The sequence below is a fragment of the Xylocopa sonorina genome, chromosome 9 (genome assembly GCF_050948175.1).
Source record: "Xylocopa sonorina isolate GNS202 chromosome 9, iyXylSono1_principal, whole genome shotgun sequence".
Taxonomy (NCBI): Eukaryota; Metazoa; Arthropoda; class Insecta; order Hymenoptera; family Apidae; genus Xylocopa; species Xylocopa sonorina.
The window spans coordinates 7,801,626-7,827,508 of NC_135201.1; the positions used below are offsets into that span (position 1 = coordinate 7,801,626).

The following is a 25,883-nucleotide window of genomic DNA, read 5'->3' on the forward strand; positions in this document are numbered from 1 at the left end:
ATTTAATAACCAATCGAGATCGTTGGTGGTCCCCAGCCACCCTCTACGCCGCTTTTCTTCCACTTTCGCTTCTCCTCCACCACCGTTCGTTCGCCATTTCGATCAGAACGCGCTCGCGTTGTTTCTCAAGCTGCGCACCCGCGAAGATCGTAATCTCTGCGTGTTCATTGTCGCCAGTCAGACGTACGCGAACGTGTTTGTACTGCGACGGTGGGACACGTACAGTCACGCCCCTCTGAAACATGAGTTTCGTTATTACAATGTTCGAGCAACGTGTCCCTAGAAAATCTGCAAGTAACGAGTCCATTACCGGCAATTACTCGTGTCCACGGATCCATCGACAGCTTTGGAACTCTGGCAGGAATACGAACGCACCGCACGTAATCTCCCTTGACGTTGTTGAGTTGTTTTTTTTTTAAATCACAAGCTCCAACAATTTCAGAGTCGAGTTATTTTTTCACAGCATCTTTTCCAGGGAACAGCAGAGTTTCAGCGATTTTAGAGTCACCGCGTGGTGTTGGAGGATTCTTAGGTTATGTGCAACTTCAAAGTTGCATAGTGTCGTGAAAAATCTAGATCGCGTGGAATGCAGATCAGTTGGAGAAGAAACGATTTCTGTCTCTAATTGCGCGTAATTAATCTGGATCTCGTTGTTATTAGAAGAAGAGGTTCCCAGCGAGCATATTGACGGTGAGCGTAAATAAGGTATCAAGTATGCGCCCCGAATGTATCGCGTCCGGCGGGCAATTATTGCTATTAAGGGAAGAAGTACGGGCTTGCTACTTTCAACCACGAAATTCCTTCTAATTTAATATCCCTGGCCGATAAATCATTCGAGGTGGTTTCTAATTTGGTAGGAGGCCCTTTGGCCCAAGCCAGAATTGGCCCTTTGTCGGGGCACCGGCCGAAGTGCGAAGAATCCCATTAAACGCTATAAAGAAAGAATTCCTTTTTTTCTCGTTTTTCCTTTCTTTCTTTTTTGTTTTCGTTTTTCTCTCTCTCTTTCTCTCTCTCTCTCTCTTTTGCCTCGTACTTTCTCCCCTTCTATCCACCGTTACCAGCACCGCACTCCTCGCCACCCCTTCGATAGTTCTCCTAAGGTTACTCCATATTAATTATCTCGTGCCTCGATCGTCCATTACAAAAACAATCTAACGTCGTTACTTTCTCTCCCGTCCCCCTTCTCGCTTCTTCAGCCTCGTGTATAATTCCGTGTGCCAAAGGGGGTGCCTGTTCTCTGGAATTACAGAGTGGTTTTTCGATGGGAAGTTTGAAAAACGCGTGGACGATTCGATATCGTTACTTTCTTCGCTCGCTCAGCGAGGCTGTTCTTCGAGGCGGTGATCGGAATGGAATTGTATCGAATATTAATTTGTTTTTCAGCGAGGAGAGTGGAGTTTATTCGTGACGCTGATCAGGAAAACGGTCGATCCTTTGAACGAGGGGAATTTAAATAAGAAAAATCGGTGTACGAGTATTCCAGATATATACAATAATTTATTTAACCACGAAGCAATGTTTACATTTACGGGCATCTTCGTGAAAGTACGATCGAGTACATTAATTATATTTTACGCCTGTAGATCGTTTACAAGCGGTTCGCACAATGGTATGAACTTCCTTTCGATAGATTCGCACGTGATCCCGTTGAACAACGAAATTTACACAGGCAGATCGAACGATTCGTTACTGTTCCAAACGGACGCTTTTTCAATCGTTTTAGCTTCGAAGAAAAGAAGACAAATGATAGAGAAAGGATAGTTCGTATAACCCATCAATTATCATGCCTAATTACAATTTGGAAATGCTTATTTCCGTTACACATGTATCGTACATCTGCCTAACCTTTAGTTCCGGAGCTACATCCTTGTGGATCGAATGAAAACAAAAAATCGACAATTAAGGCCTTTACGTCTAACATTATTGACTCCGTCAAATCGACGCTCTCGTCTTGTATTTTAACTCTCTAATCCGAGCACTATTTCCTCTTCGAGTATGATTCACTATTAATGGGAAAAGACAATGGAAAGTTCACCTAATTTTCGCCCTCTAATTTTTCGATCACCAAAGATAGTGAAAACTGAAATTTTCCCAGCCAATGTCGCGGATTTATCTTCGAAAATCCTTACAGCGCAAGTATATAAATAACGGTTATGATATGGCAAGCGGTATTTATAATAATCTCTGCGGAAATTAAATAAAAAAAAAAAAAAAAACCAAGCAGAATTATAAATAAACTCACTTTCGTTCGTAACTACAATCACAAAACTATTTAGTATACGGTAAATCTATGAATTAAAAAATTATGTAACACTTAACAAGAGACTCGTGGAATTACACTCGGATTCGTGAAGATAACAACTCTAGGCGAGGGGATAGTAAAGAAAACTGCGCGCCGTTCATAAGTCGAAGAGGAAGAATTTTTTTTTTTCTCGAGAGCCGTAAATGATCTTCTTACACGTTAACTAGACTCGTAATTATGCATAAGGGACGATAGAGTGTGACTATTAGAAACTACGAGTATGCACCAGCTACAAACTTGTCGATTCTCACGTGTTCAGTGTTCCTCCAACCGCCATATTGGAGAACACGATTCTTTCGTTCCGATTACTTCGAGGGACTTGGTGCTCGCGATCAGTCAGCGAAAGATTGATAACACTTTAACACGCTTAAGTATCGTTACGTATGGAGTATCTTTAAGTATCGTCAGGTATAGCGATTCTTTGTACTCGAGTCATTTCTAGCTTTTTAATATTTTCGCTCGAGTAATTCTAGTTGCTTCTCGTCGTTGACGTTGGTACACTTCTCAGTGCTGTCTTTCGTGTTTTTTTTTTCTTTCTTTCTTCCGTCGAACGCTTCGCTGCATGTTTGAACTTTCTACCTTAGTAATACTCTTTTCTCTTCTCTACAGAATTTTAAATAGCTTCGAAAACTCTTCTCCCCAATTTTCTCCCCTTCAATTACCGTCGTACAGAGCTTGTACTCGTTGCTGAACGAATATAAAATGTTACAATGTCCGTCTCGTTGCTCGTTAAATGCAAATACGTTGTTAAACGTTAAATATATTACGTTCGATTTATCGTTATCTACAGGATGTTCGAGAATTATCTTCGATCGTGCGTTTCTACCAATTAATCATCGAGTATCTCATTTTTAATCGAACAGACGCCACATTTAAGTACTCAACACGGCATAGAATCGATGCAAAGTTCCCTGAATCGATCCACGAGAAGACTAATTAAACAGTACAATTTACAATTCGATTATTCGACTCGATGAATAATTTTCGAACACCCTCGCGTTATCGCTAATCAACTTTTATTTATCATTTCCGTTAAATTACATTTAGCATTGTTACCTGTTCAAGTATACCATTTCGTTCCAGGAAAATAACTAAGCTCCACCAAAATATATTCCTTTCTCACTCTTCCAGCACACAATTCTCTCTCTCTCTCTCTCTCGAAAAAAGCAAAATTGGCAAAAAAAGAAGAAAGAAAAACATGCGAACAGGAGGACTGATTCGATGAACCACAGATCACCAGAATCATCCTCGCCAACGTCCCGCGAACCTCGCGCCCCTAGGGTCGACTCATCGAATCCTCTACTAGACACACATCCGTCTAGTAAATTCAGGTGGCGGTCTCGTACGGGACCTTGTTCGCCGACAAACCGAACGAGAACCCAGCGTAGAGCGGCCTGGGCACGAGAAGATGCCCGTTGGACCTCTTCTCCTCCTCCAGATTACCAGTGATCTGCTCCTCGTCAGGCGCCATGATGTTCTCGATCGTGAACGGCTTCTTCTTCTTCTTCTGCTCCGGCTGGATGCTCGTCTGACTCGAGATACCAGCGCCCATCGTCGGATAACGCGTCTTACCATCGACAGCCGTCGTCTCCATGAACACCCTCGAGTCAGTCTTTTCGGGTACGCTCGGTTCCGCGGCACCCACGCAGAGCTGCCTGCTCTCAGGCATGTCCGTCTGGAAGTAGGACAACTGGGACACGTAAGGCGAGACCTGGAACCCAGGGAAGCTCCAGCTACCCGTCTGCAAGAGGTTGCTCTCGTAGCCGCGCAGGATCTCGTCGGTTCCCGCTAGTCTCTGTCGCACCTCAGGCGACAGCAGGTAGTAGCTGGAGCTGGCCTCGGGCGCTGCGAAGCCAGGCGAGCTGTTCCCACCGGAAGTCATCGTTAAACGACGCTCCTGGAGCTCCCAGCGGAGCAGATCGTCGCGCAGACGGTGGAGGTTGGCGACGGTTAGGCTGCTCGTCTGCGCGGCTGGGTTTATCGACAATACCGGGGAGGATTCGGAATGGGGCGGTGGCATGGCTGAGGCCAGAGCTTGGAGCTCGGATTTTAACAGTTCTTTGTCAGGTTTGTGGAGCTTGAACCGCTTCCGACGTCGAAGCAGAGAGCCGTTCTCGAACATCGACAGAGCTGCCGGGTGTAGAGCCCAATAGGCGCCTTTGCCTGGTCGATGGGGCCCTCGTGGAACCTGCAAAGAAGAGTTGCGCTGGTACAGAGACTCGTTTCAGTGAATTTGGTATAGTTGAGTTTGCGAGTGAACGTTTAACGTTGGTTCGAGAGGGACGATCGTTGAGCTTGTTGGCGGTAATGGGTTCGTACGTCGTTCAGTTCGATCGTTCGACGCTAGATGGTCGCGATTTGGTCCCTCTCGTGCATATTGGAGCAGCGATTTAGTTTTTCGTACGGAACTCCTTGGTGGCGGGAATGAACGTAATTACCGGGTTTTAAATAAAAAAAAATACCGCCTGGTATCGCGGTAGGTTCTCCACCAGGCCTGTAATGTTATATAAACAACAAACGGTGCATAATGCGCATTTCTATGCGCTGATGTAACGCGTTAGAGGCGAGCGTACCGTGTACATAGAGCCATTTAATTAGCATAAATGCATATAGAACGGTTCGTATCTGCGCTGAGGAAGTTGTATTTCACGCGCAGATACCCGGTGTATCTGTGTGTTTGCACTGTCGAGGATTAACAAACGGACAAGATTTAGTGCCGTTTTGTGAACACTGTTCAGGTTTGATAATTTAAAAAGGGGCGGGGTAGAAAAAAAAGAGAGAGGGAGAGAGAGAGAGAGTAGGAGAGAAAAAACGCTCGTCAGTACGCGGCGCGTTTAAGAATGTATTATTTAAACGAATCCACGAGCTTTCTTCAATAACAACGCGCGTTTGTATCCGTCTGCTATCTCCGCCGCGTTCGTTTCGTTGGGCACATTTAGAATCCCCTTATCTTCTTACTCCTTTCTTAACCGTTCGAACGGAAGTCTCTCATTATTATTATCCGATACAGGTCTCCGATGTGCCACCGTGCGTTACATCATTTTCATCCGAGAGGAGGAATTAGCAAAATCGTGCCACAATTCACGCTTAGCGTCAAACGCGTCCCGCTATCGCATAATTAATCTCGTCTCAAAGCAAACTGAACGATCGAGAATGTTAAATGGAGAGTAGGAGGAAGCCAACTAATCCACGGAGTTCCCCCAAGCGGTCATCTCGACCTGGCATTAAGGATCACTCGAAGCGTTCGACGTGGCTTAACTTAAACCAACGATTGGGACGGGAACTGGTGCGCGACTGCATTAAACGATCGTTCGCTCGTAAACTATAACGCACGAGGCGTCGATTCTCATCTATGTTTCTCCAATCCCAACTCTGAGACCAACTGTAACTGTATTTCCCTTTTAAATGCTCTTAGCGCGTACGAGGCAAGACCCAATATATGAGTCCCCAGTTGTTCGTTCGTTTCGCGTATCTTTCATGAACTACTCATTTGTATCCGGATAAAATTGTAAGAGGAAGAAAATTGGCGGGTACCACTTGTACAATCTATTTACGATGATTGGAAGGCGGAAAGAGGGCAATTGAATTCGGCTCGGATAAAAAGACGAGCTTTTTATTACTGTCGTCGTCTTTGCGACCCTGTCGAGAAAAAAAAAGAGGAGGAACGTTGCGAGACAAGGTTGTCTTGGTTTCTGTTATATTTCTCTCAGCCATCTGTTTCGCACCTGCCTCGAGCCGAATCACCGAGGAACGCGTTCGACTCGGTCTTGAGGATCCGCTGGATCGTTTTGCTCCTGCCTCTATCGCTTTTTACTTTTGTTTCGCCATCTCGTGTGATTCGTCGATGGTTTTCGGTTAAGGTAACCGCGAATCGCTCGAATCTTGTGTCATCTTACAGCATAGCGCAGAATCTATCGCTATCAGACATCTTATCGAAGATTCTAGTTTAGAGAATACATTTTCCATAGTTTTGGAACAATTTTCCGCTTTTATAGAACTGTTCCTGGGTTTTAATTAATACCAACTTCCGTGTGCTTTCGTTCGAGTCTATCGAGGTGGCTAATATCGTTCGCGACACTATTGAATCGATTGTTATTAGACGTCTTATCGAAGATTCTAGTTTAGAGCATTTATTTTCCATCGTTTTGAAACAATTTTTCGCTTTTATAGAACTGTTCCTGGGTTTTAATTAATACCAACTTCCGTGTGCTTTCGTTCGAGTCTATCGAAGTGGCTAATATCGTTCGCGACATGGCAGAGTACAGCATAGAGCAGAATCTATCGTTATTAGATGTCTTTTTGAAGAGTCTAGTTTAGAGCGTTTATTTTCCATCATTTTGGAATTATTTTTCGCTTTTATAGAACTGTTCCTGGTTTTTAATTAATACCAACTTCCATGTGCTTTCGTTCGAGTCTATCGAAGTGGCAAATATCGTTCGCGACACGGTAGAACGAGAGGAACTTTGTTTCTCGAGCACCCTCCCTCGCCAGTTCCATTAATCACACCTAATAACTGGACTCTTCGGATTCGCAACTTTCCGCGCGATAAAAATACGGGGAACGAGATAGAAACACGGCGGTGTTATCTTTGAACATGAACGAAGAAAACGGATGCGTTCGCAGATAACAATCGCCAAGAGTCAAGTACACGACGTTTCATTTGTAAAATCTAATTAGCGCACGATTGCATCTACCAGCCGGGGGGGAAAAAAAAATCCGCGCGTATGTACATTTTAATCCACGTGGTTGCGATGCGGTTGCATTTCTCGCGGTGAAGATGAATTCGACGTGATAACAACGCGAATAAATATTAAGATACGGAATTTATGAAACTTCGCTCGAGTCAATTTCTATCTCTCGCGAGTCTTCCCTTGCAATCGTGCACGCACGACTTTCAAGGAAGTCATCCCCGTGGTTAACGTCCCGACGGAGGCGTTGCATGAAAAAATAAGCGCCTGTTTATCCAGAAATCGCAGATTCTTCTCCTTTTTTTTTTTTTTATTCATACCTCAGCCTCGTTTTTACATATCGTTAACCGAAGATCACACAAAGCAGAAGCGTAATGATCGACTTCCGCGCTTCCTTTAAACCGCGCGCACGAACAATCGTTTCAAATTGGAAAGAGAGAAATTAAGTTTCATTAATCATGTCTCCACTTTCTTTATCTCTGCGCCGCGATCGCATCGTTACACCACCAGAAAAGAATTATATGCTTTTCTGAACGTTTTCGCCGTGCCTGTAACATCCTACTTCCCAATTATTCGTTTCTAAATGTTCGAAACGCGTGTTTCTCTCTCTCTCTCTCTCTCTCTCTCTTTCTCTCTGCGATCGGATCTGTTGCCCGTTGCGGCGAAATTGATTTTCGTTAACGGGAACGGTTGAGTATTTTTTGTGCCAGTAGCACTGTTCCAGGCGAATCGGAACGTTTACCAGTGCAACATTACCGAACGATCGTCTTAGAAAGTCCTGCGAAGAAAAAGCGTGAAGAGAACCTTTCGAAATAGAAATTGTGGCTCGATTATCACGCATTCTATTGCATCCAACGTTTCAAACTCTACACTCGACATTACTTAAGCCAATACACACTGTTCTCACCATTGTAACGTGAACAAACGCCAATCGTTTACAAGTTTCCACACGATATACAGCGCTATAACACTTTGCGATGAATATCTCGTGTATACACTTCACAACTTCTCGAGTATCGCCTTACAGAGTTGCATCGCATCCAAATAACAACGAGTCTCGAGTGTAAAAATTAGTTAAGGCGCTGAAACTCTACGTCAGCCCTTGTTTGATCCACCAGATCGATCCATAAGCGCGTCGAAATCCCCAGTACCAAGCAGTTACCTAAATTACCAACGCATCTCTCGCCTCTAAGTCCATCATCGTCGACCAACGATACGTCTGTCGTCGAAACGAGCCACCTACCTTGATGAAACAGTCGTTGAACGACAGATTGTGCCTCAAAGAGTTCTGCCATCTCCTGGTGTCCTTTCGATAATACGGGAACCGATCAGCGATGAACTTGTAGATCTCAGCGAGGGGCAGCATTTTGTCCCTCGACGACCAGATAGCCATCGCTGTCAACGAGATGTACGAATAGGGCGGCTTCTGGTCGCCGTAAGTGTCCCTCGATGGTCGAGGCATCTTTCAAACTTCTTCTTCGTCACCTCGAGCTCTTCAGAACACGGACGCCACGCGTGTTTCGCCTGCTTTTCTCATCGAGCGTGCAGTCTCCATCCCATTTGCCCGTCACACGTTACCCTCGCGCCCTCTGACGCTCTCGAAGCTTGCACGCGGCCAACATCGAGGACGATTCGACGGACAGTTCGGTTGGCTACAAGCTGGGATCGATCGTGGCCATTTTCGATCGAGTCTTGCTGGTAAAAACGAGGGAGTTCGATTCAGAGCCGCGCTGAAATCAGAAATACGTGTTTCGTTTTTAGTGCCTCCATCGGATCGTTCGTTCTCGAGGTGGTTCTCTTTGCCATGGCGGAGCCGGCTGAGCAAGCGAGGGGATGCAAATCAAGCGGGCTACTAACGGGGATGCAATCTAGACTAAGTAGACGAGAAGGAGAGGGTGAAAAAGCGAACGCAGCTGTTCTTGATGATAAAAAATTGGCAAGAAATTATGCTCGCACCGTGAAGCCGTATACAAGGTGCATTAAGAAATGGCATTTACGCCGTTGGTGCGGAGGGAAAATGATACGTAGGACTGGATCGACCTAAATCTTGGTAATCACACGGCCAGAGAAATGACCGCGAGGGAAAACGTTATCGCAATCGGCGCATTTGTCACTTTCGTCAGCGGTGCCTTTCTTTCTCGCGAGATATTTGCATACACGCGTTACACAATCCCTGTTGAGTAGCACCGCTGATGCAATTGAAACGCGTATCGATACGTTTCGGACAACGTTGACGCCAGAGAAACCGCCTGCCCCATCAGACGCTAACGTTTCACCATAATTTGTAGAATACGTTGGTTTTCGATCGAAATAAACGCGCACGCGTGTGCATTGTCGCTTGATTGTCGGTAACGACACGCATTGTGCACGAAGATTAATTATACACCGTGATATCTGCGTCGAATATTGTTCGAAATGAATCATTTATAGACCGTTTACCATAGCTTATCGTGTGCACAGCGAGAAAATTGATTTAACGTACGAATGCTGTAAAATTATAGGGAAACAACGCATCTGATATCCTCCTTCGTTTCATTCGTCGGTTATCGATAATCGTGGGCAGCCGCTTTCCTGACAACAGCCCGTTAAAGCATCCCACAAGCTCTGGCTGCTTGAATATTTTATAATAATTAAATTCGTGGCTTGTAAACAATCATTAATGCCACCACGCGTGTTCGCCACTGTAAACTTCGAGCCTGAGGCTTCATTTCTTATTAAACGCTCTGCTAATGAGCGCAGAGCGTTGTACAATTATAAAATACCATCAACTACAGCTAGAAGATCTTTACATTTTTAATCGATGTTACGTACAACGAGGATAAAGAAAAAATAATAATATTCATAGTTTAATGAGTGAATAATTTCTCCGTCGCTGTTTGGAATCAAATAACGCTCCCGTGCTTTTCAACCCGTTCGCAGCAAAACCGCTCGTTAGGCCATTTAACAAACACCAACGGCTGGGCTACGTGATTCATGAGAAACGAAGGAGACCAGGCTGAGAGGGTCCAGGTTCCAAGAATCTAGGGACCAGAAGGTACTCCCCCTCATCGCCACGGAGAAAGAAGGCGGAAGAATGAAGAGAACTATGAAAAAAGGGGCAAACAGTCCGCAGACAATAAAGGCAAGGCCAGAGAGCCGGATCAGAGGAGGTGGTTTATGGTACCGCAATACGCGAGAAGTAAAGTCGACATTTTCTACAAACCCGTCCAATGTCTTCTGAACTTGTAACCCAATCGCGTTACCATTTTTATAATAACGCAACGTACGAGTACACAGAAGAGACGCGAAGCTTTCGTTCTCCCATTTTACAAAAATTCCAAGCAAAATGTACGTCTAATTGTCTTTTCTTTATTTTCCACTGACAAAGGAAGTGTACGCAGATTTAATTAAAAGAACAGCTGTTCCACTCGCTACGATCCGCGATAACAACGATTTCTCGAGGGCAGAGAACGCGATCCGATTTTTAAAAACAAGAAACAGCGGGTTCGTGACCGATGGAGTTACGCAATGGGATATTAAAATCGTGGAATCAAGTTTTCCGTCCGGGTAGGCGCGCGGTTAGCAAAGGGCTGCGTTTAACGCGGGTTAATCGCGGGAAATAAAGTTTCCAATTGGACGGATAGGATCGCGGTGTGACACACACGCGAATAACTTTCGTTACAGGGCGATAGGGGCCATTAACAATTACTGGTCGCGTGAAAACGACCAATACTGGTGTCCCTGTGTAATGGGACGTCGTGCTCTGTTACATCGAGCAACCCCTTTGACGTTCACCCAGATAGCGGTAATTCCTCGACGAGGTGAACTGGATTCTGAGCCCTTCGATACTTTTCGCGTGGCTCTTAAGACGAATCTGTCCAGCTGAGCGTCTTTTAAAGTGCATTTACGCGTTTCACATTGTCTGCAGCACGCTTTTCTCGATAGAATTGTCTGATTGGTTAGTAGAAAAGAGTCCTGGTTCGCGATCAACGATCCACAGCACGAACAAAGATCGTTGCACAGTGTTGTAGCCGCAGGTGGACCAAAATGGAGGACACATTAGAGTGGAAATTAAGTTTACGAGAAAAACGATTCTTCGAGGGACTCGAGTAATGGAAATCAAACAGTTTTAATTGGTAAATAGCTAATGGAGGTTCTCAGAGTTGTCGATGCGGAGGGTACTTTCTATTTGAACGTGACTAAACGGCTGCTAATAATCGAAACGTCGAGTTTAATTGGGGAAAGTGAAATCCAATTAAGAAGTATCGATAGGGTGTGCGATATCAAATAGAGCGACCGTGCCAGCGTAATTGGTGCTGGTTCTTTTCATCAGCAGGTAATGTGCACTTCGCTCGTCAGAAGCGGTCCTTCTCGACTGGCGAATAGTTTCGTGACAAGCAGCCTTTGCAAGGATAAGTACGCCAGAGGGAAACATGATAAGACACAGTGAAAATAACCGGGATTAGAGTCTCGCTGCGCACGTATCGTACGGCACATCGAATCACGAACGGTGGTACGTTGTTTTTGCAAACGGTGCCGCGTTGAAGTCTGCAAATGACACACGCCAGCCGACGCGAGCCGCGATTACATTAATTAGGGAATTATTAGACGCTGGATTAAAAACAGAACAAACAAATGCTAGTTAAAATTGTAGCCTGTCGAGACGTTTAATTGTTTCCTTTTATTCCTGAATTTTTTTTTTAATTACAGCTACAGCTGGCTATGTTGCACACTTTTTTCGTGATTATCGTTGGGAATATAGTTTCAAGAATCCTTTAACTGGTACAAAGTACGCTGCTAATGAAGTGAGAACAGTCTCGATGCAGTTTGCGTCGCAAACACACCTCAAATTATACAACTATCTCCGTACAAAGAGTACCGTTCGTTTGTAGAAGCACATAAGTCGTCTGCAAGGTAATCGCATCAGAAAAAGTTGTTCCAACGCTGGTTATTACCGCTAAAATTATAAACGATCTCGAATTTCATATGTACCTCTTGTCATACTGTAGACATCAGTGTCCAAGAATACAGTTCCCGTAGCGACATTAGACATTCGACTCGTATCCTCCAGTGTCACTGAAACCCTTAAAAGTCTTCGTTCTTGCGCTTGCTTAACAGATATTTACAGTCCTTCGCCTCGTGCCCCTACGATCATTGAATCCATCCACTATTACACAAACTCCATCGTCCCACGAGTGCCCAAAGCAACGCCAGAGTCCTCTCCAACCGACGATTAACAGTATCTCCTGCTCGAAGCACTGGACTTGTCACCAAATATCAGCAACCTCTTCAAAACCACTATTACTCTCTCTCTCAACCCTCTCAACAAGCCAACAATGTCCATATCCCCACCAATGCCAATCGACTTCAACTTAACTCTCAATTACCTCGAGGTTCACAGAAACACGTCTCTCAACGTCCAAACAAAATCCTCCGGAACTCTGCATCCAAACTGGCAGACGAATAATTCTCAATCCTTCTCGAAGCTCTCTTCGAACTGTCCTCTCGCGTTCTCCACGAAATCGCCCTCGAAACAGCGTCGAAGTCTCCGCGTCGACGAACGCCAGCCGTCGAACCGTTCGCAGCGGCTACTTTTCGACGAGAAACTTACCCCAAATACGTCGACGCGACCGATTTCCCTCGGACGAACGACACTTTGTCGAACCGGAAGCGACACTGGGCGAGCGCACGCGGGCCGGAAAACGAGTCGATGGAAAACCGGAAGGTCGGATGAAAATCGAGCAACCAGCGTCGCGTCTCCAGGGACACTGCGCTCGAACGGTACCCACACTCCCGATGCGCTCGCTCGCCCCCACTCCGCGGACGGGGCCAGCGAGCCGCGAGCCGGTTGCCCGCGCCGCGCCACGCCCACCGCGCGCGACTCGACCGCTGGCCCGCTGGGCGTGCCGCTCTGCCCCCACCACGCGCGACACTCTTCTCCTCGCGGCGCGTACGCGCGTTCCCCTCCTTGACCAGCCGTCCACCGCGTCGTGCGTACTCCTCCGCCTAGTCGTTACGCGGACGCTTTGTTTTAACGCTGCTAGAATTGCGTCCGCGTTGCGCGATCGTTAACCCGTTTCGCGAGAGGACACGCGGGCTTCGAGTATTCCTTGCGTTTCGTAGCTTGTTGGGGAGGAAGCTGATGGGCGCAGAGATGCGGATGATGTTTATTTTGTTTATTTTTCTGGTTTAGTTTAATATCGAGTTGTCGAGTTTTGTATGTCGCGGGGGTGGATGCTTTTTTTTAAACGCTGGTCGAATTGCATCCGCGTTGGGCGATTGTTAATCCGTTTCGCGAGGGACACGCGGGCTTTGAGTATTCCTTGCGTTTCGTAGCTCGTTGGAGAGGAAGCTGATGGGTGCAGAGATGCGGATGATGTTTATTTTTCTGGTTTAGTTTAATATTGAGTTGTCGATCTTTGTATGTCGTGGGGGTTGCTAAGTTTTTTGCAGAGATGCGGATAGAGTAGATGTTTATTTTTCTGTTTTAATCTCGTATTGAGTTTAGAGATGATTCGAGCTTTTATTTGTTACTTCTGCTGTCGATGAATGGAGTTTAAAACTGATTTGGTCTATGTAGGTTTATTGTATTATAGTAAGGCATGGGATAGAAATTCGTAAGAAATTTATTATTTTGTAAATTGTAGAAGTAGTTCTCTCGAATGTTTCGAGTCGTACTCTCTACGTGTCTTTGATTTTACTTAGGATACGTAGTGCACTGGTAGAAAGCTAGCGTGCGCTCGTTTCGCGATACGTTTTGATTAAGTTCGCGTTCGCGTTCTTAGTAGGAATTATTTTATTATCCGTACGACAGACGCTGGGAGTTAATCGGATGGGATCGACCACGTTTAAGTCCAGTCGCGCTCACTTTCATATGCGATTAATTGCACATCGAGATGGATGAAACGTTTAATGGGTAGGCAATGTTTGATGTAATGAGATGTTGGCTCGATAAACGGACCAAGAACTATTTTTTTCAATACAAATAATCGCTGGTACAATTTAAATCGCCACAGGTTGCTGCGTAGAAGAAGAAAGCCTGTATTTAGACTTTCCTCGAGCAAAATGCTAGAATACGGTTCGATTGCTCGTTAGATCGTCGAAATTACATGGTACGATTAAAAAGTTCAGTTTCTATTTAATTAAAATTCACAAGCCTCGCGATTCTAAGTACTAATGGATATAAAACTGATACGAAAATTATTACGCGTATACTTTCGATGTATCCATTTATAAAATATTTTATTCTGCAACAAATTCGAGAGAAATATATATAGAAAAAAATAAATACGAAGGAACTTCTAAACACGTCCCATAATAAGTTCAATAAAGATGACAAGTTCAAGCTTGATTCTATTAAACTCGTTACTCAAATACACAAAGTGTACAGCCATAAAAATTTCTATAAAACCCACCAGACTCTGTCCAATCCCATCAGTTGGAAATTAGAACGCGTGCCTTCAATTACGCGCAGTTTAAGCGATCGCAGAGTCTTCAGCGTTTAAACTCGCACGCGAGGACGTTCCCTCATGTTCAGACGAGGGTCCGTTTCAATTTGCGCGAGAACGATCACGTTCCTCCGTTAAAACCGTGTATTATAAGAGCAGGAAGAGGAGCAGAGCGCGTTACGTCGATCGTACCACTCAATAAACGCGTGGATGAATTTAAAAAAAAAAAATGGACGCTCGTCAATTCTTTGATGCGTCGTTTTTCGAAAACAGCAGTGACTTTCGTACGATGGAGCCACTTGGACACTTTATCCGCGATATTCCTTCCAGAAGGACCGCCTTCTTATTTGCACGAGCAGCTCGACGGTAACCGTGACCGTCACCGTGACAAGTCGCTCGCTATAGAGTCACCAGGATGACTTATCCCTCAGCCGCTTTTGTCGCGCGCCCAACCGCGCGAGTACCCGGCGAACATCGTAAATTTACCCACCAACCCTCGCCCCTCGCACGCCTCGCGTTGCATCGCGCGATCATTTCGCGGTGCTGATTCAATTTACTCCCCTTTGACTCGTATCCGCCTAGAACGATCTTTTTCACTTACAGATACATCCGTTGGGACACTTGAGCATTATTTGAAAATTGGACTTAATGAATCGTGTTAAGAATAGAAAGAATATTTCGAGAAACAGAACTTTAGGGACACTTGAGCATTATTTGAAAATTGGACTTAATAAATCGCGATAAGAGTAGGAAAAATATTTAGAACTTTAGAGACACTTGAGCATTATTTGAAAATTGGACTTAATAAATCGTGTTAAGAATAGAAAGAATATTTCGAGAAACAGAACTTTAGGGACACTTGAGCATTATTTGAAAATTGGACTTAATGAATCGTGTTAAGAATAGGAAGAATATTTCGAGAAACAGAACTTTAGGGACACTTGAGCATTATTTGAAAATTGGACTTAATAAATCGCGATAAGAGTAGGAAAAATATTTAGAACTTTAGAGACACTTGAGCATTATTTGAAAATTGGACTTAATAAATCGCGTTAAGAGTAGCAAGAATATTTCGAGATTCCTAATAGAACTTTAGGGACACTTGAGCATTACTTTAAAATTGGACTTAATAAATCGCGATAAGAGTAGGAAGAATATTTAGAAGGATAGAATTTTAGGGACACTTGAGCATTACTTTAAAATTGGACTTAATAAATCGCGTTAAGAGTAGCAAAAATATTTCAAGGGCTCGAACTTTAGGGACACTTGAGCACTATTTCAAAATTGGACTTAATAAATCTCGTTAAGAGTAGGAAGAATATTTCGAAGGATAGAACTCCATTTTACAGAGAGCAGCCTCGTTGAAGGAATGATCCGCGCTGGCCGCTCGAAATTTCGCTTATTACCGCGAAATTCGATTCACCGCAGGCCCCCTCCAGCCGTGCCAGTATTAATCAAACCCGAAAACATTCCGCCATTCTCCCACCCGTGCCCCTTATCTCGCCGTCCGAGCGATTCCTCCTCCATACTCGCAAAAACACACATTCGTTTCCCCCCTCTATCCTATTTAGAGCCGACTTTCTCCACCCTCGTTCGCGTTACGAGCTTGGATCACGTCGAACGCCGCCGGTCTCTTTATTGTTTCCCCCTCGATTACCTGGGCCCTCGTTACTCCCGCCACGAGCAGCCCTCGAGGCTGCTACGCGACGCCCACCGCGGTGGGCGTGGCCAATGACCAACCACGATGCGCGCGACGCGTTCACGCTGACCGTGTCGCGTCTGTTCACCGCCATGAACGCTGGCCACGCCCATCGTAGCCGCCATTCGTCCGCCCCACCCTCTGCTGGGCGTGGGCATCGTTCGCCAGCCGATTCAGCAGCTTTGCGACGCTGTTCTCGCGGCTCTGTCCATGAAAAAGTCTCGCAGAGCTGGAAGAAGGCGAGGTAGAGAGAGAGACAGAGTGAGAAAGAGAGGAGAGGGTAGATGGAAAGGCTGTGCTCTCGAAAATCCTGCGAACCTCCCTCCAAACGGCTACCTACGGACGGCTATGCAGGCTCTACGGTAGCAAGCACGCGCGTGATAGCTCGTCGGATCGATGCGAGGAGGTAAGCGTCGTTAGCTGCTCGTTGCGCGGTAAAGAGTGTGGGATGCATACGCTGCGCGTTATTTATTCGTTTGTTATGGCTCGTCTGGCGAGCTCGTAGGACAGCGTGGGTTTAGGGATGGTTTTATGGATAAAACCACTCTACGCTTACTTCGTTTAGGACACTAGTATCAATAAACGTGGTATGGTAGGAGGTTGCGTTTATCGATAACCAATGTATGTCTGCGTAAATCGGTGTAACGAGCAGCTGATTAACGTGTACGCGAGAACGATGAACGACATAGATTTCGTACATCTTTGCATTTGCAATTGTGGCACAGATGTCGATTCCAGTATTGGACAATAAAATAAGGAACGCGCGACGACGCTCAGAATCCGTGGAGCTAGCAACCGGCTAATAGATTGATCAGTAGGACGGATAAAACGATTGCCTGGCCGGTCGTTTATCCGTCGTCTTTTTGCTCGCGACGAGCAGCCGATTCGACGAATTCAATAACTCGCTGCTCCTCGTGCTTCCCTGCAAACGTACCGCCCGTTTCCCCACCTCAGAAGCCGCGTGGGCGGAATCGCGTCAGCGGTGGAGTGCGATTCGCGGCGAGGCGTGGCGAGACGCGCCCACTGGCGTCGCCTCAGAGACGCTGGTCTCTCGTCACGCTCCACGGAACCGGATCGCTGGTCCGCGCGTTGTTGCGTTACCGCGTACGGACGTGCGAACCGGCTCGAGAGACCAGCCCTTGATGCTCGAGTGTCAGAGAGAGAGAGAGAGGGAGAGAGGGAGAGAGAGAGAGAGAGAGAGAGAGAGAGGGAGAGAGAGAGAGAGAGAGAGAAGGGGGTGAGGGAACGGGCCCAATGCGAGGAAAAGGAGTTATTGTTTTTTTATCCGCTGATCCCGCGGAATCGATCGAACCGATTTGCTGGATATGCTCGATTCGGGTTCTCTCAGAGTCGCGTTCTCCAGCCAGAGATGGGATCAAGCGTATCGCGTGTAGATCGGATTGAAACTCGATTGGGTAACTCGCAATCGAGGACTGGTTAGGAGATGTGGAGGAGTAGCGTTGGTAATTGAAAAAATTAGGCTAAGACACTACTGGGTGTAACGATTACGTTTTCATTTTAATGCTGTCTACAATTTGAGTGCATTGAAACTCGTAATTGAGGACTGGTTTGGAGATATGCAGGAGTAGCGTTGGTAAATGAAAAAATTAGACTAAGACACTACTGGGTGTAACGATTACGTTTTCATTTTAATGCTGTCTACAGTTTGAGTGCATTGAAACTCGTAATTGAGGACTGGTTTGGAGATATGCAGGAGTAGCGTTGGTAATTGAAAAAATTAGAAGAAGGCACTACTGGGTGTAACGATTATATTTTTATCTTAATGCTGTGTACAGTTTGAGTGCTCCTATGGTAGGTTTTATAAAGAGTCTTTAAGGAGTGATTACGTATGTGGGTTCAATGTAATTGTTTGTTAATTGGTTCAATTGCGTTTTGCAGATTTTCTGCAGTTTTTATCTGCGACAGGGATGTGAAAGGGACCAAAGGGGCTGGATTTCGGTTGATAACGAAGATTGGAGCATCTTGCAGCAGGAATCGAAGAGATACAGCGGAAATGGACGAGAAATTAATTGTTTGACTACTCCAGCTAGGTCTGTAGCTTCTTAATTCGAATTAAGAAGAACCTTAAGAACTAATTTATCGATATTATAGATTATAATGTTTTATATTATAAATTATAGGGTTTATAATATAAATTAGCCTAAGAATTAATTGTAAGATATATTTCTAATAAGTTTACAGCAATAGTTTGTAGTAATTAGTCTGTAAGAACATTTTGTAGTTTGTAAAATTATACAATGATGCAATAAACGCTTGAATACTGTTAATTAACTGTTTAATTACTAAATAACATCCTGTAAAGACCGATCCCAGTCCTAAAGCGAGTTAAAACTCGCAAAAAATAGTCCTGCACATAATTAAACTAGTTGTAAGCTTGAATTTCTTCAATTACCGGAAATGACGTCATTATCAAGCCTAAAAATCGAGGTCTTTCGATCGAGACAGCAATTTCTGAAATTTGAATTTCCCGCTTTTTTTTCGGATACCTCCTATGACGTCATGTTCTCCTGATACAAAGTCGATTTTCGGGGTTTCGATCGAAAGAATCGAGGTATCGGGAATTCCAGGAATTCTTGATGACGTCATTTCCAAGAAGTGGCACTATTCGGATACCTCCTATGACGTCATGTTCTCCTGATACAAAGTCGATTTTCAAGGTTTCGATCGCTAAAATCGAGAAAGTATCAGGAGAACATGACGTCACAGGAGGTATGCTTGCCACTTCCAGGAAAATGACGTCAGTTCCCAGAATCGCCGAAATTCCAGGAATTCTCGATGTCGTCATTTCCAAGAAGTGGCACTATTCGAATACCTCCTCATATGTTATGTTCTCCTGATACAAAGTCGATTTTTGGGGGTTTCGATCGAAAAATTGCGAAAGTATCAGGAGAACATGACGTCACAGGAGGTATGCTTGCCACTTCTAGGAAAATGACGTCACTTCCAAGAATCGCTGAAATTCCAGGAATTCTCGATGACGTCATTTCCAAGAAGTGGCACTATTCGAATACCTCCTCATATGTTATGTTCTCCTGTTACAAAGTCGAATTTTCAAGATTTTGATCGAAAAATCGGCAATGTATCAGGAGAACATGACGTCATAGGAGGTATCCGAATAGTGCCACTTCTTGGAAATGACGTCATCGAGAATTCCTGGAATTTCGGCGATTCTTGGAAGTGACGTCATTTTCCTAGAAGTGGCACGCATACCTCCTCACTACTTATGTTCTCCTGATACAAAGTCGGATTTTCAGATTTTTGGTCGAAAAATCGGCAATGTATCAGGAGAACATGACGTCATAGGAGGTATCCGAATAGTGCCACTTCTTGGAAATGACGTCATCAAGAATTCCTGGAATTACCGATACCTCCTGTGACGTCATGTTCTCCTGATACTTTCGCAATTTTTCGATCGAAACCCCCAAAAATCGACTTTGTATCAGGAGAACATAACATATGAGGAGGTATTCGAATAGTGCCACTTCTTGGAAATGACGTCATCGAGAATTCCTGGAATTCCAGAGATTCTAGGAAGTGACGTCATTTACCGGGAATTAATGCATTTCAGCTCGCAATCAGTTTAATTCTGTGCGGGACTATTTTTTTACGAGTTTCATCTCGTTTAAGGATTGGGGTTGGGGTTTCTAGGACTGCTGGACAGGTCGTTAATTGATTAAACAATTTGTTAATAATAATTAGAGATTTATTGAAACCTTATATACATTTACAAACAGAGTATTCTTACTATAACATAATGTAAAAGCAAATATAATATTATGCTTGAAAGTTAATATATAATGGTAAAAAATTAGTACTGCGATAGATTGTCCTCTTCTTTCTTCCATGGAAACCCTTCAGCTCCTCGTTGTCCACTTTTACTTATAATTTTCGAAGTATACCACTGGATAATTAGTGATTAATTAAAGATATTCCTCTGAATGCACTTAATCTTCAAAGCTCTGCTTCCAGCTTTATATTAACATAAAAATATAACAATTACCCTAAAAATAATGAATACCAATAGAAATATAATATATATTACACATCTATTACCTTCCTGACTTCGTTTCCGCTTTTTTTGCCTCTCTCTGTCTCTCTCTGTCTGTCTCTCTCTCTCACTCTCTCTGTCTGTCTCTCTCTCTCTCTCTCTGTCTCTCTCTCTCTCTCTCTCTCTCTCTCTCTCTCTCTCTCTCTCTCTCTCATCTTAATTACAGAATTTTAGTGTACTGCAGATTAAATAAAGAAATTCCTTAATTTTCATTGAGTAGAAAGAGTCAGATAAATTGTATCTTCCGCTTTAGAGGTGAGAGAGAGAAAGATGCTAGAAAAAAGAGTGAGACAGATGATACTTACTCTACTTTGGCACCCGTGGCGCCATCTCTGTGAAAAGTGCTCAAACTGGTCGCTCAGCGTTATCGACAGCGAAGCGAACTACTTACCGACTAGTGGCGCCATCTCTGTGGCGAGCGCGGAAACTATTTGACGAGTAGTTTCAGCACTCGCCACAGAGATGGCGCCACTGGTCGGTAAGTAGTTCGCTTCACTGTCGATAATGCTGAGCGACCAGTTTGAGCACTTTTCACAGAGATGGCGCCACGGGTACCAGAATAGAGTCAGTATCATCTGTCTCACTCTTTTTTATAGCTTCCTTATGTATCTTTCTCTCTCTTACCTCTAAAGCGGGAGATTTAATTTACCTATCTCTTTCTATTCAATGAAAATCAACGAATTTCTTTATTTAAACAGCTGTACTCCACTAGTACTAGAATTTTAAATAACAGAATATTTATAGATTCAATTTTGAAAAAGAATCATAAATGTAATTCGACGACAGGTTAATAAATTGCAAACACTGTCCAAATTTGTATTAGAACAGTTTAAAACATTATCGTAGCCAAAAACATAACCTCTTAGCGTACTCGAATTTTGCAAATAAAAAAAAGCATCGATTCAAAACACATATGTAATTTGTTAATCGTTCACGATACAGTAAAAGATTTTATTTAACGTCAACCAACCGATGTATCGCTAAACGCTGCATCTATTCTAAAATAAAAGAACTAGAATGACAAATTACTGGTGATTTTCACTTTTCCGTCGAATCTTGCGCGTACACTGTGTGTATACACGCAGATTAATTATATACAGATATTTGTCAAACTCTTTTGTTTACCAATCACTAAAGCATCCGACGAAATTATAATGAGCGACGATGATCGAGACATCGATATCGAGAGTGATGTAAGTCCTTAAAGACGCCCCATCGACTAAACTTATCAAAGACATCGTTTTTCAGGAAGGTGACGACTCCGATTCTCGACAGAGGCATTCAAATAACACCCAATATTACTCCCAAGTAAGTTCATCGTTCGCTATTTCTTCTATCTTCGCTTTCTAATTCCGTTCACTTCGCGATATTTCTTATTCGATCAATATTACAAACGTATATTCTCGATAAATTGCACAATATTGATATTCTTGAGGTTAGGTTGACGTTTTCCGCTCCATTTAATCAACAAGTCGATGAAAACGTTTCTCTGTTCTCACTGGATTGTTCAAACACGTTTTCAAAGGCAACGAAAGTATTCTAATCAATACATCTTTACTAAACTTTAAAATTGTATTCTAAATCTGATTGGAAAACGATCAATTTTAATACATTTAAAGCGCATCGGGATGTATTCGATAGCGATAGTCTTTGGCTAAAGGTAGCGATTAATGTTTGGTAATTACAGCTTGAAATGCTTGAACGACGGTATAAAAAGTAGAGAGTAACGAAGTTATACTTTCAGGCAGAAAAACGTGCACACCACAATGCGCTGGAACGCAAACGCAGGGATCACATTAAGGACAGCTTCTCGAGCCTTAGAGATTCTGTACCCGCATTGCAAGGAGAGAAGGTTGCAAGTAGAGCGCAAATACTCAAGAAGGCCGCTGAATATATACAGTTTATGCGGCGTAAAAATACCTCGCATCAACAGGATATCGATGACTTGAAACGACAGAATAATCTGCTAGAATCCCAAAGTAAATAGTAACGTAAAAACTGGAATACATTCATACGTAATACTCGAGTAGAGTTTACAAAGAAAACTTAATAGTGTTTCAATTCTATTGTAGTTTTATTTTATTTATTGATAAGTATTCAGTGCTCTACTATGTTTGCAGTTCGGGCGCTTGAAAAAGCAAAGATAACAGGCAACTTTGCTGCGGAGACGTGCGAAGTGACTAAATCAGAAGGGGTACCAATGCCTGGATACAATGACACAGAGTCAGAATCTTCGGACAGCGAGACGAGCAGGACGGTACGCCAGTCGAAAAAGCTGAAAGTTGGAGGCCTCCATCATTGACCACTGGTTTGATCCAATCCCTCGTTCTTGCAAAAATTTATTTTTTCGTCGCAACCAAACTCTATATAAATATTTATTTCCAAAAAAAAAAAAAAAAAGATATAAGACACTCGCTCGCTGAGCAAAAGACAGGATGGAATGAAAATGAATCTTTCAGCGGAGAATGTCTTAGAACCAGTGTACAAAATACAAACTGTAGGTAATATTGCTTCATTCGAGTCGAATTGTCGGTGAAACAATACATTGGGAATTCTTCGAAGCAACCTTCGAAAATATTCAATTGAATAGCTGAGTAGAAAAGAGGATAACACTGGTACCCCCTTTCGTCGAATCTTAGAAGTCTTTCGTGCTTTTCCAAAATGTAGGATATATGAAATGTTATCCTTTTATCGCGCAGCTCTTCAATTTATACATTTATAGAAAGTTTGGGATAATTTCATTGATTGAATAATTATTTCATATAAGGAGTAAGTAATATTGTATCGCTGCATATGCTTGTTTATTTCTTTTAAGTCACTGTATCGATACAGTGAACAACTTCGGTTAAAGTAATGTTGATAAAAAATCTTTCGATCATTTTATTAGTACAATTCCGAGCATTTCAATATATATAATTTTTGTAAACGTTCTAATATCAAATAGTAACCTTTATTTGATATATATTTGCAATTGTTTAATTATTTATTACAGTCACTGTTTATATAGATATGTCGATGAATGAAAAATTACCGAACGTGCGCTCTTGTAAATGAAATTTTTTAAATTATTTTATTATCTGTATGTGAATAAGAGTTTAATTATATTAATAAAAATTTTAATATTATTAGAAGATAAATAAAAATTAGGAAAGAGAAATTATTCTATTGTTTAGTCGATTATTGACCTTACAAGTGTGTGTACTGTAATAAACGGATATTGGTAATGGTGCAATATACATTTTGATTAAAATATAGTTTGTTTTGAATACAAATATTTCTTGTACTTTGACCCCGATGAAACCTTTGTAAATAGGCGAAAAGTACAGAATCAAATTAATCGATGATAGAATAATGTTTAAAATTATAGCAATAAAACATTGTAATCCATAATGTTAAGAAATTTATTTTCCGAATTATCCAAAATTTGTTAGTATCAAGTGTAAAACTCTATTAAAAACTTGTACTCATTGAACATTGAATTATTATATTTACATTCCTTGCCCCTTATACTTTATTTTAAAAATCAATTATCTATCTTCCCCCTTGTTATCAATGCTACAAATTATTGTCTCTAATTTCTATGTGATCTCAAATCATTTTTGGAACATATATATAGTTTCATCTTTGATGGCATTCATCCTTTGTCTGAATACATTTTCCTAGTAACTTTCACATTTTACAATTTCGGCACAATATTGATACAGACTGCTGCGTAAATTCTGATCAATTATCTAACACTAACGCACAATCAGTGGCCGACAGTCGCCCAATGGGGAGTGGCTCTATCTAGTGTTACAATTTCTCATTGATTGGCCACATTTATGTTGGTATCAAAAAATTGGTCAAAATCAATGCAACAGTCTGCATTTACAAATTTCAATATACGTAACTAGATCACGACAAATACTTTGAATTTTATTTAATTATAAGAAAACAATATCAATTTACATGTAGAAAAAAAAGTACCAAGTTTAAGTCCCTTAGTTTTTTAACTCCCTGTCAAACATTTCATACAGGAGAAAATATGCTCGGATGAATATGTTTCATTTAACAGAAGTCCTGCGAAGAATAGAATGCAAAGAAAAATGAATACAATTTGTCAACGAATGCGTATCAAATTGAGTATCTGAAAGCGTTCACAAGATAGTCTAAAATATTCTAAAAAGGAAAATACTTGATTTCAATTTTGAATCGTATACTATTTTATAATTTAACTTTGCCATTTTACATTTTACTAAATACCTTATATATCATGTAAAGAATAAATCTTTTATACGTACTAGCTATCAACAAATACCATTAAAGACAAAACATCTATCATAAAAAATCAAAAGTATACAATATACATTATTACATATCTCTTAATTATACAGTAATTATATCTATATGTGAACAAAGTAATTTACTATTATCTTTAAAAAGGCGTTTATATAAATATAGAAAAAATTAGATGAACATATGTTCTACTTAACCTTATTTTTAAAATGCTACAATTTTCATATTATATTAAGTTTTTCAACAAATTAAATTAATGTTACCGACTATTTTCAATTGTTCACGATTATGTATATATATGTATATATAAATAAGTTAATAAATAAATACGTATGTACATATGTAACTATACTGCTTTGCACTTTACAAAAACTTATTGCATAAATGTTCCTGTTATAACGAAAGAGTGCAATACGCGCGTCAGCTGTGTTCAAAATGAAATTAAAGTACTTAAAACAGATGATCCATAAACCATTGGGCAATAATTGTTATGGAATTTAATATATTTGCATGTGAACTATTAAATATCTATAAATAATATTTCCATGGGCATGTTGTGGTAAAATTAATTTCACTGAACTCAATTTTTCCCTCGAAAATGAAATTTCATTCGACGATTTTGAGTTTTTTTACAGTTGCATCACGATATCCTCGAACGCAATTCTTGGGAACGATTTCGATAAAATCTATTCACCATACGACATGCAACTTCAGAAAGATAATACATGCGCGAGCTTCCTCGATGTTTCCTTAATACACGAAATGCTTGTATCCTTTTGCAGCGCGACAAAACGATCCTAAATCCGTCGTTTTCCGATAATTCGCCTCGGAAACGGAACGAAAATGCAATCGTACGCATAAAAGAGAAGATACACAGTTAACATACAATTTTGCAGGGAATCGTAGAAAATCATATGACTTGTCTTACCGCGTTGAATATTTAATCTCCTCGTACTCGTCGAAGGGATCTTCCTATCAATTCGAGTCCCACGAATGCGGCGATACGTGCTCGAATGGATGAATATCAAGATTTTCGAAATTTTCCAATAGAGGTTATAAATGCCGCACGAGAAAAACTGTTAATTACCAACACACATGTACTACTTTGATAAAGAGCGTGTAACAATATTTACAATGAAACGAGTGATTCGTAGATTTCTGATAGTAGAAAGTAGTTGTTCATCCGAGCACAATTTCTCTTATCGAGCACACATTACCCACACAAACTGCGATAATTTATTTGAAAAGTAATGATCGTAATGCACGGATACATTTCAATTTTCATTCGAGCAATTGATATTTACGTGGTTATTGTCCTTTTTCAAACATTTGTACATGTATGGTTTTTAAAAATATAACTCTCTTGTGTTGTTATATATATATATACATACATACATACATACATACATACATGTACATACAT

The 25,883-nt window shown here is 42.0% G+C and overlaps 2 protein-coding genes across 2 annotated transcripts; one reads left to right on the forward strand and one right to left on the reverse strand.

Moving 5' to 3' along the window:
• Positions 1 to 3,577: 3,577 nt before the first annotated feature.
• On the reverse strand, positions 3,578 to 8,578 carry LOC143426897 (forkhead box protein A2). Its single transcript, XM_076900618.1, has 2 exons — positions 8,234 to 8,578; positions 3,578 to 4,490 (listed from the first exon to the last, which is right to left on the reverse strand). Exons 1-2 carry the CDS (start codon positions 8,450 to 8,452, stop codon positions 3,630 to 3,632), a joined length of 1,080 nt encoding a protein of 359 aa, XP_076756733.1. The 5' UTR covers positions 8,453 to 8,578; the 3' UTR covers positions 3,578 to 3,629.
• A 12,642-nt stretch (positions 8,579 to 21,220) lies between these two features.
• Positions 21,221 to 22,820, forward strand: Max (MYC associated factor X). The gene is made up of 4 exons (XM_076900933.1): positions 21,221 to 21,378; positions 21,434 to 21,493; positions 21,930 to 22,164; positions 22,306 to 22,820. Exons 1-4 carry the CDS (start codon positions 21,340 to 21,342, stop codon positions 22,485 to 22,487), a joined length of 516 nt encoding a protein of 171 aa, XP_076757048.1. The 5' UTR covers positions 21,221 to 21,339; the 3' UTR covers positions 22,488 to 22,820.
• The last annotated feature ends 3,063 nt before the right edge of the window (positions 22,821 to 25,883 follow it).